This window comes from Hyposmocoma kahamanoa, unplaced genomic scaffold, assembly GCF_003589595.1.
Source record: "Hyposmocoma kahamanoa isolate Upper Pololo Valley unplaced genomic scaffold, ASM358959v1 64, whole genome shotgun sequence".
In the NCBI taxonomy this organism is placed as follows: domain Eukaryota; kingdom Metazoa; phylum Arthropoda; class Insecta; order Lepidoptera; family Cosmopterigidae; genus Hyposmocoma; species Hyposmocoma kahamanoa.
Genome location: NW_020653852.1, coordinates 22,635,959 through 22,650,569, shown reverse-complemented (window position 1 = coordinate 22,650,569; position 14,611 = coordinate 22,635,959). Strand labels below are relative to the sequence as shown.

The 14,611-nt window shown below is 36.4% G+C and overlaps 1 protein-coding gene across 1 annotated transcript in view; it reads left to right on the top strand.

Annotated features, from left to right (window-relative positions):
* The window catches only part of LOC113230702, a 17,304-nt gene extending 3,013 nt beyond the window's left edge, over positions 1–14,291 (top strand). Inside the window, exons 2-3 of the mRNA XM_026464752.1 lie at positions 10,964–11,194; positions 12,042–14,291. Coding sequence (XP_026320537.1) covers positions 10,964–11,194; positions 12,042–12,224 — 414 coding nt within the window. The 3' untranslated portion in view covers positions 12,225–14,291. The remainder of the gene's footprint in view (positions 1–10,963; positions 11,195–12,041) is intronic.
* Positions 14,292–14,611: the final 320 nt, after the last annotated feature.

The window sequence follows — 14,611 nt, the reverse complement described above, 5'->3', positions numbered from 1 at the left end:
ACACACACACACACACACACACACACACACACACACACACACACACAAACACACACCCACAACAAAATACTTGCCCTCTAGTTTTGAATTTTATTTATATTTATAATTGTTTGATTTGTATAAACCAAATTTTGAGTAACTTTCTCTCAGCAATTATTCGTGACGCAGACGCAGCCAATGTTTTATTGATACTTTATCCGTAGGCGGAGGCCTGGAGACCTATAGCACAGGGTATCCTAGTTTAGGCTCCAGCCTTCACAGACAACAAATATTTTATTACTTAAGAATGTTTAATTATGGTTGAAATTGTGTGTGAAGGAAATAAATTTATTATTATTATTATTAAATTAACAATAACAACAAAATATTACCTACAATTAAGTAATTCGTATTTTTTCTTCAGAGCATTTACCGGAGACAGTCTGTCTATGTGGTAGTGTTGAGCTAAAATCATCACGTTTTGTTAACATCAGCATTTCAACCTAAGCTATTCGTGTCACGGTGATATGAATGCACTGGTGTGCAGAAGTGCTTTGGCGTATTTCACGTAAACTGCACACATCGTCTCGTAAATGGCTTTATTAACCGACTTCAAAAGAAGAAGGTCCTCAAACCGGCTGTACTTTACTTTTTTTACTATACTTTTTGTGTTTGTTACGCGACTACTTCGACATTTGACAACCGAAATTTTAGTAGCAGTAGAGCTTTTTGTCCTTCGTCCAGGGAAGTACTGCCACCTTACCTATTTCCGCCGCCAAGCAGTAATGTGACCATTACTGCGTTCCTGTTTATAAGGTTAAGGGTGCTGGTGAAATTACAGGCACATGGGACTTGTCAACTTATGTCTCAGGGTGACGGGCGCAGTGGCAATGCCCCTAAGATCTTTGCGATTTGAAGTTCTGAGTGGCACTGCAACTGTTATGAATAGGTCGTCGCTTACCACCAGGCGCGCGACCCGACGAAGTGACGTCCCGTCACTTGACATTATAAATAAAAGAACCGGCGATTCTTTTTTATTAGAAAAGGGGTCCCATTCAAATTGAAGAAAACATTCCGTCACTAAGGCAAGAAATTAGGGGACGAATCCGGTTTATTTATTTTACCCACTTTCCATTAACCGATTTTAACAAGACTTGGCATAATAATAACGCGTACACACTCGTAGCTCCGCATTAGGGAAACCCTGCATCGCGGGTGCCATGCACAAACACATAGACAACCACAAATTACTCCCAAACTTACGAGAGAAATAAAATCGTAGGCCATACAAACAAATATTTCTCCCGGGAATCGAACACGGGACCTCTGCGCGGTAATCCAGCATGATAACCGTTCGGCCACGGAGGCAGTTTAAATAGGTGTGATTCCAATTAAAATAAAATGTTATGGTAACCAAGAGCTGATGTGAAAGTGGAAATGGTAGACAAAAGAAGAAACTTCTCAACAACGTGCAGCAGATAACATATGTTTGGGCTCACAATGATTTGTTTTGACGAGACTTCCATATGTGTTTCAATATACATATACAGTTGATTACAATTATAATACAAGGTCGATGACCTCTGGTAAATTTATAATCTCAAAAGTGACTAATTACTATAGAGATAGGACCTTAAAGAAACGTATTCCATACATAGTCGCTTAAATGCTAAACCGCCGCATCACAAAAAATTTCAGAAATGTTTTTATTGCAAAAATGTGTTTGTAAATGGTGAAACTTTAATACTACACGAAGACACCTAGTGATTTGGCATTATAAAAGGAATTACGCAAATGCTTGTTTGGCAATCTGCACTTTCGTGGCCAATTTTTGAGCTAAACAGTCCTTTTGTGAGTTGTGTCTGTGTTTACAAATTTATAGAGCTTTAAAATACGCATCTTTTAAGTATAAATGCAAGGGTATTTAAAAATAAAACAATGTTAAAAAATGAGGTCGATCTAAGTTAGATTACCTCTCCCGTAAAAAAGTGTACTTTTGACATGCGGCCGTTTAGCATTTAAGCGACGACAACAGCTTACCAGAGGTTATCGGACTTGAAACTAAAAAATGTAATTTTAAAAAAAGTTGAGAGGTCATTATTTCACAAATTTTTGTTGAATAGTTAAGTAGTAATTATTTTATTAAGTATTTTTAACCACATTGTGTGAGTTTGTAACTTTTTGCTCAATTGAGACCCGTTTCGGTGCTGCAGTCAAACTATATGTACAGTTTTGTATGTTTAGTTTAGAAAATTGTACCCTTTTTTAAATTCTAAAATAAAACGAAAATAAAAAAAAGGGTTGGTTTTTTGATGGGGTCGGTTTTTTTTGTAAATAATATTAAAAAATATATATACATACATAAATTCTTTCTTACAAAGGACATATACAAAGGTCAGTTTATCTCTAGAAGAGATCTCTTCCGGCCAACCTTAGCCGTGGTGTAGAAATAAAGTCTGCGGGACTAATTATGTAGTGAATATAAAATATTCTTAAATGATGATAATGTACATATTACAGACATACACACCTTCATAAACTTTATATACATACTACAATAAATGTAAATACTTATTTACGTAGGTAATGTTACCGATTGACTATTTATAAATAGTTTAACAGAGAGTGCTTTTAATTTTGAAATTTGAGAAATGAATGCCAGCAGGCAGTTTATTTCGGATACGAGGTGCAATATTGGAGTTCCGGGTATAGAAAAATATTTCTATTGCGTGCATATACTTCTCTCGTGAGTTTGGGTATGAATTGCACTTGTCTCTGGCTATGTCCATGGTAGCCTCGATACGAGTTTCCCTAGTGCGGGGCTGTGAGCATTAGAAAAAATATATAAGTGTTCCATTAAAACATATATTATTTTATATTTCGTGTTATAAGCTGTTATCTCTACACATAGAATAAGTAGATACATTAAAAAGTTATTTTTTTATTGAACGCGAAGGAGAGAGATTATTGGTCACCAGTGCGAACTGATCTGTGAAATGCCCTGCTACGTTATGGCTGGGTTTGAAATAATAATTTTTATTGATAAAAATACATTGATAATTAATACTTTTTTAACCCGACATCCCTATCGTTTGTATAGACAATCCAATACTACATATTTCCAAAGGAATTGCTCTTATCGTGATCGCGACATGTGCGTGAAATTATGTAACGTTTTAACTGACGATATAAAAATTGTACCTACTTCTACATTTAAGAAAGTACTATTTGAATTACTTGTGACAAATTGCTTTTATAATGTAAATGAGATTTTGACACACTCTGCTGTTCGGTTGAGTGCTAGCTACAAGGTGTTCTGTGAATGAGTGCGTTTTTTGGCAAATTTTTCTTAAAATTTATCTTATATCCCCTGTTGACTTATTTTAAGTGTCTATTTAAGTAGTTTATGGTGTTGTTAATGGTATTGGTAATTTAGTAGCAGTAGAGCTCCTTGTGAAAGAGTTCGTCCAGGGTTGCACTGCCACTTTACCCATTTCTGCCGCCAAGCAGTAATGTCAGCATTACTGTGTTTCGGTTTAGAAGGGTTAAGGGTGCTGGTGAAATTACAAACACATGGGACTAGTCAACTTATGTCTCAGGGTGACGCAGTGGTAGTGCCCCTCAGATCTAAAAAAAATTCAACACCTCTGTTGCTTCAAAATTTAAAATTTAATAAAAAAGCATTTTTTATGTCACATTGTGCTTTCATAATAGGTTCTCACTGAATAGCAGACTCTACCGAAACCCCTTAAAAATTTGTAAGTGGAAAACTCGATACTGGCGAAATCTAGAGGGTAGCGTCATAATATATAATATAACATAATATATAATTAATAATAGGGGTTTAAATATGAAATTGCCGATTTATTTTACTGGCCACTTTAAATTAAAATTAAGCCTGTATGGTGTCCGATTTCAGAGTGAAACGTTTTTCACACGAAAAGTAAAACATGCTTAAGTTAAAAAACATGATATTTGATTGTTCGACTTTCAATTGTTTTTACATTCAGCTTTTAACGTGAAGACAGATACAGCGAAAATCTGAGTACCTAATTTTCGAATACGAAATTCCACATGCAGTTAACGTAGCAGAAACTGTCAATGCTGTATTTGGAGAGGATACGGCATACGCAAATACGGCAAACGCCGGCAATACGGCAAATTACGACTTGAAGAAAGAACCACGAGGAAGACCAGTCACAAATGTAAATAACGTTGAATTGAAGGTAATGATGAAAGCCGATCCGTATCAAACTACCACGAAACGTCATGGTTTAATGTTAGCATACCCACAATATGACATATGGCGTTTGAATAATGACGACGGAACTCGCAGCAAAACAGCTTCACCGTTATTGCTCTATGATAACGCAACACCTCACACTGCTTAGGAAACAGTTTTACTACTACAAGACCTGCAGATATAAATTATCCATCATCCTACATATTCGTCGGACCTCGACCCGACCGACTACCATTTTTTCCCGCAATTTGATTTTTTTTTGTATGGAAATAAAATTCCCAGGAAGCAGTACAAAAATCCCTTCACACAGCTGTGGAGTCCAGGTCTCCAGAGTTCTATCGCAAAGGTTTAAATGACCTTCCGATTACATGGCAGAAATGTATAGACAACAAGGGAAAAAACTTTGATTAAACAAATATATTTAATCTTAAAAAAAATTGTTTTAATTTTTCAGTGCGAAACGGCAATTTCATACTTTAACCCCTAATACATATAATTACATTATTTAAAAAAATAATAATTATATATTGTAATATGACTTTAAGAATAAATGCCAACATTTGTATACTTGGCTATTAATATTTGTATGCCAGTTACTGGCGCTACATGCTGAACTATAAGAGTGGTAATCTTAAATATGCAAACTGTATTTTTACCGTGTATGCTTACAAATAAATATATCTCAATCTATATCTCTCTAGAAAATCCTCAAAATGTTAAACCGCTAGTAATGTCGTGACTCGTATCAGAGACGTATTCAAACATGTCATATCGTCGTTGCAAATGTAATATCTCCTGTGTGATGAAAGTAACTATCATAGAAAAACGAAGAAGCCTGTAAAATTTTCGTAGAGTGTATTGTTGTTGTTTTTTTCAGTCGGTTACTCTTTTCCTATTCTATTCAAATATTTACAAAACTTGTGGACCAAAATGACACATACGAGGTTCTAAATTTGCCACCGCATAATTTGCGCCGATATGTCAATCTCATAAAAAGCCATAAACACTAAATCGTTTTGCGCTCAGCAATAACTTTTTTATAAAAAAAGCCGACTTCAAAATTTCGTGGAATTACATCATTTTGCCTAGTTTTGTTGAAATCGGTTACCGGAAAGTGCGCTAAACCGGATTCATCCTCTATTTGGCCACCCTTTGAGGTGGAATAGTTTCTTCAAATTTAAAGGCGACCAATATTGAGATTCTTTCTTTCTTTCTCCTAAAACTATCTCCTAAGACTATACTCCTCCTAAGATCCTCAAAATCTGTTCACAAATCGGAATTATCGCGTAACATATATAAAAAATACAGTCCAATTAAGAACCTTCCCCTTTTTTAAAATTGGCTAAAAATAAACATCTTGATAATTTGAACCACGGTTGTTGGTAATAATAAAAAATTGACTAGGCATTTTTTATTGCGTAATTACATTAGTTATTATGTTGGCGATGCAAATTTCAAAAACTGGGTAATCGATCCAGGAAAGGACGTTTGGGTAGATCTATCTAGGTCGTGGTCGGTCGTTGGGCTAAAATTTTAGTGACACTTAAAAATATTCTGCAGATTTTTCTTTTTAACGAAGAATGCTGATTATCTCATCTATACTACGTTACGTTTAGAATGTAATAAAAAAAGTGCCATCATACTTTAACTTCTCTTACTATACAGAGTGTTTTTTAAATGGGACGTTATGGGAAATTCGAACCCTAGAAGATACAAGGAAACTGTCTTAGGAACCATTTAGTCTTTTTTTGTGAAAACAATTTTGGCATAGTCAATTTTTTCGTGAAAATCAAAATAATCTTTATTTCATAGGAAGCATTATTACACTTGAAATCGTCACATTGCAATTGGTTAATCACTAGCGCTCATTCGTAAGGCAGATTCCCCTGAGAAGAATGAGCAAGAAACTCTAGGGAGTGTTTATTGTAAATAAACATTTGTACGCATTCAATATTTACAATATATTTTTTTTCTTTCAAACATTAGAGATTGAGACTACCTCCATGAGCTAAACGGTTTACTGCCACGGATTTTTCTCATCCAAGTACGCAGAAGTTGTATAGTAACCTTTAGTATAAAGTTTTTGTTTCACTATAGTTTTAAACCTCTTGAAAGGCAAATTTTGTATATCAACTGGAATCTTGTTATAGAAGCGTATAATACATTGCCTCTTAAATGAATTTGTCACTTTGTGAAGACGATTATCAAGAACAGCTAGTTTATTTTTATTCCTCGTATTAATGTTATGTCTGTCGCTATTTTTCGTAAAGAAATTACTATTCCTCTAACATAAATTACATTTTCATAAATGTACTGTGGCACTAGTGTAAGAATATTAATTTCCTTAAACTTATCTCTCAAAGATACTATGGGGCCCAGATTGTAAATTGCACTAACCGCACGTTTCTGCAGGACAAAGATTATATTGATATCTGCGGCATTACCCCAAAGCAAAATGCTGTATGTCATTGTGAAAGTAGCTGAAGTAAACCAATCTAGCGGATTCGACGTCTGAAAGTTTCCGTATTTTTTTAATCGCATACACTGCAAAGCCGAGCCGTTTTGATTACTTACTTATATGTGGACCCCATTGCAATTTAACATTTAACGTTATACCTAACAATACAACTGTATCAACAAGATTAAATTTTTCGTTTTTAACTACAATGTTTGTAAGCGTCTCTCTAACATTGGGTAATGTAAATTTCACACAATTTGTTTTTTTCACATTAAGGAGTAGGTTATTAACAACAAACCAATCAACTACTTTAGATATAGTATTGTTCACATCGTCGTAGGAACATTGGTGCCTTTTAACTATAAATAATAAGGAAGTATCATCAACAAACTATACTATCTCATGTTTTATACCCTCCATGACGCTAGGTAAGTCATTAATATATACTAAAAACAAAAATGGGCCTAGAATTGAACCTTGAGGGACACCTATGCTAATTACAGACCCTGATGTTCTCGTAGCGTTAACATCGACCCTCTGTACCCTACCACGCAAATGCGATTTAAGAAGGTCGAGGTCACGTCCTGCCACACCATAATGGCGAAATCAAGCGTCAGTTGTCCATAAAATTAATAAAATTGATCAAAATTTTGTGCTAAAGTGCTAATCGACTAAATTTCATGAAGGGATTATTATTTCAGTGCATAGAATGAAAAAAATCGGGACAGATAAAGTTGGTTAAATTTCATAACATTTTTTCGTACAAAATGAATAAAATTGACAATTTTTTTTATACGAATAAATACAGTTTCTTATAAGAACGATTTTATTGTATCGGAAGAAAAAAAACCGGGACAGCAGAAGTTGACCAAATTTAATAAAATGGGTGAATCATTAAGTGTGGCCAGGCGATTATTCCGTAAATAAAAGATAAATCAAGAACGTTTAATTGACATCGAAAGTACGTCACCTAATGAGTAAAACGACATCAATAACTTTTTTCAAATAAAACTGGGAATATACAATAATTGTTAACGTTAAACGGTCCCACACATAATGACATTCGTAGAGAGACTTTGGTTTCGAACAACTTTACTGCTTTCAAGACTTCTCGACTGCCATTGCAACTAGATTTTAGCATTATAACAAATATTATCATAATTGCAATATAATTTTAGTGGAGTTTCAATGAAATTGCAACGACCAGGGGTATCAAGAAATTGGTAGACCTGGGGTCCTGTACAGAGCCCGAAAACTACTAAACCGAAAACTGAAAACCTAGAACTCAATTAGATTTATTTTTGAGTTCCTTCTTAAGAAATGTACATACTTTTTTTAATTTAAAACTAAGTGCGCATTTGACTTCCATCTCACCTGATAGAAAGAGACGATGAAGTCGACGATGGAGCATGTGCACCTAAATAATGCCTATTCACTCTCGCCTTGAAATGGTCCAAGTTGTAAAGTTGTGACGTTCAGGGAACAAGTCTGCAGGCAGGGAATTCCACTCCATAGCCGTGCGCCATATAAATGTGGAAGCGTAACGCTTCGTGCGAATTCTTGGTATATCCACAACGTAGGGGTCCCCGGATGTTGGAAAGCGGAAGGCGGAATTAATACGTGCAATTCCCTCGCACACTCCGTGATATATCCTGTAGAATACCGATAACTAGGCAACTTTACGGCGGTGTTCAACGCTTTGCAGCTTCGCCTCTATTAATTCTGAGTCACCTATAAGCCTCTTGACACGCTTGTCAATTGAATCCAAGGTAGCCAGTTGGTATGTAGCAGAGCCATCCCATAGGTGGCAGCAGTGTTCCATTCACGACCCGGCTTGTGCTTGGTACAGTTGAAGCAACTGTCCCGGTGTGAAGTAACGCCTCACCCTGGAAAGGATGCCCAGCATATATAAACACGATGTACATTATATAGATACGAGTCATCTACTGGGGTAAGCTTCTGTTCACAATAGTCACTTGCTGTGCGCCTGATTTATCTCTTTTGTTCCCTCCACCTGTCTCTTCCACGTCTTTTCGTTGGCGATCGTTCATTTCTCGTTCTTCTGACCTTGCCTTGAGAACATCCTCGATCTAGTTGACATGCTTATCTATAATAAACTTGAAATATGTGCACATAAATTTATACTAGGATAATAAACGTTTATGACTGCTGTACTAAATTACTTAAAGCATTAGCCTACTTCATTTAAGATAAAAATGCTCGAGACATCTTAATATATGCGATACGATTTCAAGAATAATTTGCTTACTTACCTGTGAAACAAAGATTATTTTAGTTCAGATTCCTCGTTTGTCGATGAAAGCTGGGTGAAGGTCGCAGATGTCAAAGCTGATTGTCAATTATTTTTGTGTCGGTGTTTTCAACATCAATTTATGCTTCTTTTTTTACCAAAGGTATTTATTTCAGGGCTTCGAATCTGTGACACAGAACTTATCTATAAATAATTACTCTTTTTACGACACAGTAGAGTTTCTTATGAACAGTCCATTGAGGGAAGGATTGCCACCTGACCCATTTCTGCGGCCAAGCAGTAATGTGAACATTACTACATTCCGGTTTTGAAGGGTGCTGATAAAATTCAACTTATGTCTCTGGGTGACAGGCGCAGTGGTAATGCAGACTAACAGAGACTCCGATCTTTCCGAATTAAATTCTGAGCGGCGCTGCAATTATTATGGACAGGCGTGTCGCTTACCATCAGGCGCACGACACAACGTCCCGTTACTTGATATTATAAAAACAATTTGATGCTATTTCTCACAGTATATAAAATGACATAAAAGTTATTAAAAGATTGTTGAATGTTACTTAATATTTCTTACATTCAATCACCACCATCGTCAGTCCCAACACTAGCCACGGGTAATTTTAGTTCGCCTTGCTGATTAAATGCCAGAGTTCCTTAAAAACAAGAGTAAACTGAAATTAATTGATGCAATCAGCTTGTGTCCTGCACCGCAAAACCTGCTGTATAATAACAAATTAGTACAGAGTATTAAAAAACCGACCTCAAAAGATCGTGAAATTGCATCTATTTGCCAGGTTTTATTGCAATCGGTTACCGGAAAGTGCGCGAAACCGAGTTCATCTCCTAGTTTCCCACCGTTAGAGGTGGAATATTTTCTTCAAATTTAAATGGGACCATTACCGAGGTGCCCCCTTTCCAATAAAAAAGAGTCATCAAAATAGCGTAACATACATCCTCCTTTTTTTAAAAACGAAACAATGAATACTATCTTAATAATAGACGCAAACGTGTATCGTAGTATGAACAACGCGGTGCTTTAGCGACAGCCTTGCCTAGTACAATTTTGATAACAATCTTTATGCATTGTGTAGGTACGTTGTTATAATTTCTTAGAAACAAATTCCATGCCTATATTGCGCACATTCCAAAGATTCGCACGATGTGTTATGCTTCTACATTTATATGGCGAACGGCAAAGGAGTGGAATTCCCTGCGCAGACTTGTTCCCCGAACGTTATAACTTGGGCCTTTTCAAGGCGAGAGTGAATAGGCACATCGTCGACCATGAGTGAGGTCGCTTTGCATCAGGTGAGATGGAGGTTAATTATTTACTAATAAAAAAAATGTTGAATACAATAATTTGAGAAAGAAAAAGAAAGACTATGTAGTGAATGGGTTGGAAAAGGGAATGCTTGAATGGTTTAGTCATAAAGTAGTCACTAAGAATCTGCCCAATCCACAAGTCTGTCGAATTCGAATGTGCCGAATCACGATTCTGTTGAATTCAGAATTAGTCCGAATAAAGGGAGTCACTGCACTTATTAACGGCTTGAACCGGTTAGAAAAAGCTTTATGTCCATGCAATAAGACTGAAAAAAACAAAACGTAGACATTTAAAGTCCACTACCCACCAGAACAATCGTCACTTACACCTTCACAGTGAGACCTCTTTGTTTTTGAAAAGCCATCTCCCACTCTTAAATGCCTGTAAAGAAAACTATTGTTATCATCAACCCATTTATTAGTCCCGCTGCTGGGCACGGGTCTCCTCTTAGCCGTTGTGGGTAGGGGACGTTTTCTGAGGGTTTCATTACCCAAAAGTTAAATTAAATTTCGCACATAAATTCCGAAAATCTCAGAGGTGCGAGCCCAGATTCGAACCCACGGCCTTGCTGGAGAGGCGGTAGGTCAAACATTCGGTCTACCACGACTATATAAATAAAACTATAGAAACAATCAAATACTTTTGGAGTTGACGAAATGTGTGTTTACCTCTTCTTGTTTTAAAATCCAGGGAGAAAAACTTCATACAATTCCCGTGGATTTTCAAACGGTCCACACCGGTTGCGTGGTCAGCGACTTCATCTACTTCATCTTCGTGGGCTCTGACTCTTCATTCAGGCAGGAGCATCTTCAGACCCTCATAGAGCTGTATTACGAGACGCTTTGTGTATCCATGAAAAGGCTCGGAGTAGATTGTGCCGAGGTGTACCCGAGGAAGGAGTTTGACAGGGAATTGAAGGAGGTAAGCTTATTTCATTTAAGTAACGTTGGAAATCGCCAACCACAAAGTGGTCTGAGGTGTCACTTGTCATCCTAAGTCAGTTGGCATACAGGAGACCCGTGTTTACTGGTAGGTTAACGATCATAGTAATAAAGCATTTTACAGGCGATACTGCAGCTCATTATATAGGACGATGCTGCATATCATCATCCCTTGTAGCTTGCTACGGTACCTGTTGGATATGTGAGATGGTCCTATTCCATTTGGACCTGGCAATTACGAGGTACGACAAAGGGACAGTTGCTTCAGCTGTACCAAGCACAAGTCCGATCTATACTGCTGCCATTTATGGGATGGTTCTGCTAAATACCAACTCTGTATTTACAATAAGAACAGTAAGTCTATATGAATTTCAAACATACTTACTGTTACTATTGTAAACACGGCAGAACCGGCCACCATGGATTCAGTAGAAAAGCGTGTCAAGAGGCTTATAAATGACTCGAATTTAGTAGAGATGGTATTCTACAGCATATTGATATCACGGAGAGTGTGGAGAGTGTGCGATGAAATTGCATGATTTATTTCCCGCATCCCCTTTCTCCTTTCCACTCCTAAGCTGTGGATATTCCAAGGAAGCGTTTCGCGTCCACCTTTTAAAGGCGAACGGCTATGTGTAGTGTACGTAAGTGGAATACCCTGCCTGCAGACTTATTTCCTGAACGCTGTATCTCGGGCCTTTTGAAGGCGAGAGTAAATAAGCAATATGCTCCATAGTCGACCTCATCGTCACTTTCCATTAGTGAGAAGGAGCTCAAATGCGCACTTATTTTTTTTATAAAAAAAGATGTTCTCCCGTCTGTTCCAGGTGCTCCCCTACGCTGTGTTCCTAGGAATAGCCCTCCTACCAGTGGTACTGGTAGAGGCGGAGAACGCACCACGCGTCGACGGAGACTCGGACGTCGACAACTTTCTCCTCGCCCCCAACGATCTTTACGTGGAGCGTTTCAGGGGCATTGTTGAAGACTGCATCAAACTTGGAGCTATTTAGATTTTGGGACAATTTTATTTGACATAGATAAGGATAGGTAAATTTAGAATAAAGTTAGGTTAACGCAGTAAAATTATCTCAATGCCACTTTTGCCTTGACTCACTGAACAATATTCTCACTTTAATGTTTCATCGTTTGCCCATTATGTGCTATTAATGGAATATGTGAGAAGACCAAGAGCGGTGGTAGGCCCACAGTCGGAGAATGCTTGTTCCTTGTTGTACTTCTGGCTGGGAACACATCGTGATTATACTCTGACTGACTGTAGCCTAAATTCTCTCTTCGAGGAAACCTGAAGTGAGGTTGAGTTGACCATTAATTTGTCAGTTGTTTTGTTAATGATCTACAGACTGCCGGAGTTCAGAGATGTTGTGGCGTAATTGTAAAATAAACTAATTTCAATTGAACCATATTATTATACTCGAATAGTACAAATAAATCAAATAGAAGTTTATCATTTAATGTTATACTATCAAATTTATCAGTATTTTAAGTTTATTTACGGATTTTTAATCAAAAAGACACCACACTAAAGTACACAAAAATATTAAAACAACATAATACATAAAGAACTCTTTTTGCCTATAAATCCACAATTTAACTATTTATAAATACATAAAAAATGAATTGAGACCACTTAATGTGTAGTAGGATTAAGTTGACTAGTAATAACTAGTAATTTTAATAATTGAATCAATGTAAGGTGACTTAGTTAATAACTAGAACAAGTTGCTAAGGTATGCCACGCACTTCACGATTGTTCTTCACGTTGTTATTGAAGTGGAAACTGGTCGATCGCGGTAAGGAAATGTGTACTACCAAAACGATTCTTGAATTTTACAAGTGTTGAAAAAAAAAATGCTTTCATCACACCTAGATTTCTGTTTATTTAATGAAATAACAATTGCGACGACACATTAATAATTAATATGGTAATCATTTCATGTACGAGTACATAATCTTTGTTTTGATGAACGTCAATCCTATATTTTATTATGGGTTTTTTTTACGAATTGTATAATGTATTATTCGGATAAGATTTAATTGAATTACACTTCATCAGTGTACATTGTTTAATGTGCTTTAGAACTATTAATACTTAGTAACTATAACATAAAGCGAGACATTGACTTTCCTACTGGTGGACAGAACAAGTTACGTAAGGGAGTCACTATACTTATCGACGTTGAATTAGTTTGAACCGTTCAGAAATCAAAACAACGCATGCAATAAGTGCAAAACTGTCCTGCATTTTGTTTCGGCCGGTGGGGCATTGCATAATGATCTTTTCACTCTTTTAGCATGCACACAAAGTAATTTTCTGACCAGCCTAATTGCGTCGACAAGAGCGATGATTCCCTATGACATACTTTAAATTAAATGTGTAATCGATATCAGGTTTTGAGACTGCGGCAAAGAAATTATGTGCACTACTCTTAGCAAAAAGTTTTTTATTATTGTAACCGCACCTCAGTACACTCGTGTCGATTGACATTTAGGGCTGTGAATGACCCGCTTTATAAGATATCGTTTATAACAAACTTGAGGCTGTTTACGGCAGAGGGTAGCCAGACCAGTACATAGAAACATGCCAATAGTCATGTAGCACCTTAAATTACTTCTTACGCGACCTTGTATATGACAACACAGTGTATTTCTGCTACTTATTAACCAATGACCTTAATAAAGCTACCCGCGTCATCGACCTGGAGCTCCCACACTATCCTCTAAGGCACGACACGTCGAATTTATTATTCCCATTTAAATGTAGATACTCTATATTTAGTTGGAATATGGGAATGTGCTCTAGATGGATGTCGTGAGCAGCTCTATTGTATATAGTTCTTAATACTATTAGGTTTAGTATCAGGCGGCACCTTCTGTCTTTCATTCGTAAGTTGTGAATATTGCGGGACCAATTTGATCAAACAACTTAATCTATAGATGTAATGTTAAAGCATAATAATGAAAAAAATTAGAATAATAATGAAGATTGTGATAAGATTAATTGAAATTTTCAAGCGACGGACGAGTGTGAAATTAATTTCGTGTGTTTTATGTTTATTGTGTGTGATTATTTTGAGAATTTGAAATTGATAATAAATGATAATAAATTTGAAATAGTTTTTCTACACATTTGTTACTTGTCTAAAATTGAAACGCAAATTCTGAATGATCATCGTATTTAAGAGCCAGACTCTTGTCGGTGTAGCCTCCACGGTTCATGGCCAAATAAAAAAATATCAATGTGAAAACAGCTATACAGAGGTCAAATACTGAATACTCTCCCTTTAATGTTGCATAGTCACAATGCAATAAATGATAATGACATTTATTGCATTGTGTGGTACAGAAAAGGTCTTACGGTTATTACATACTGCAAAAT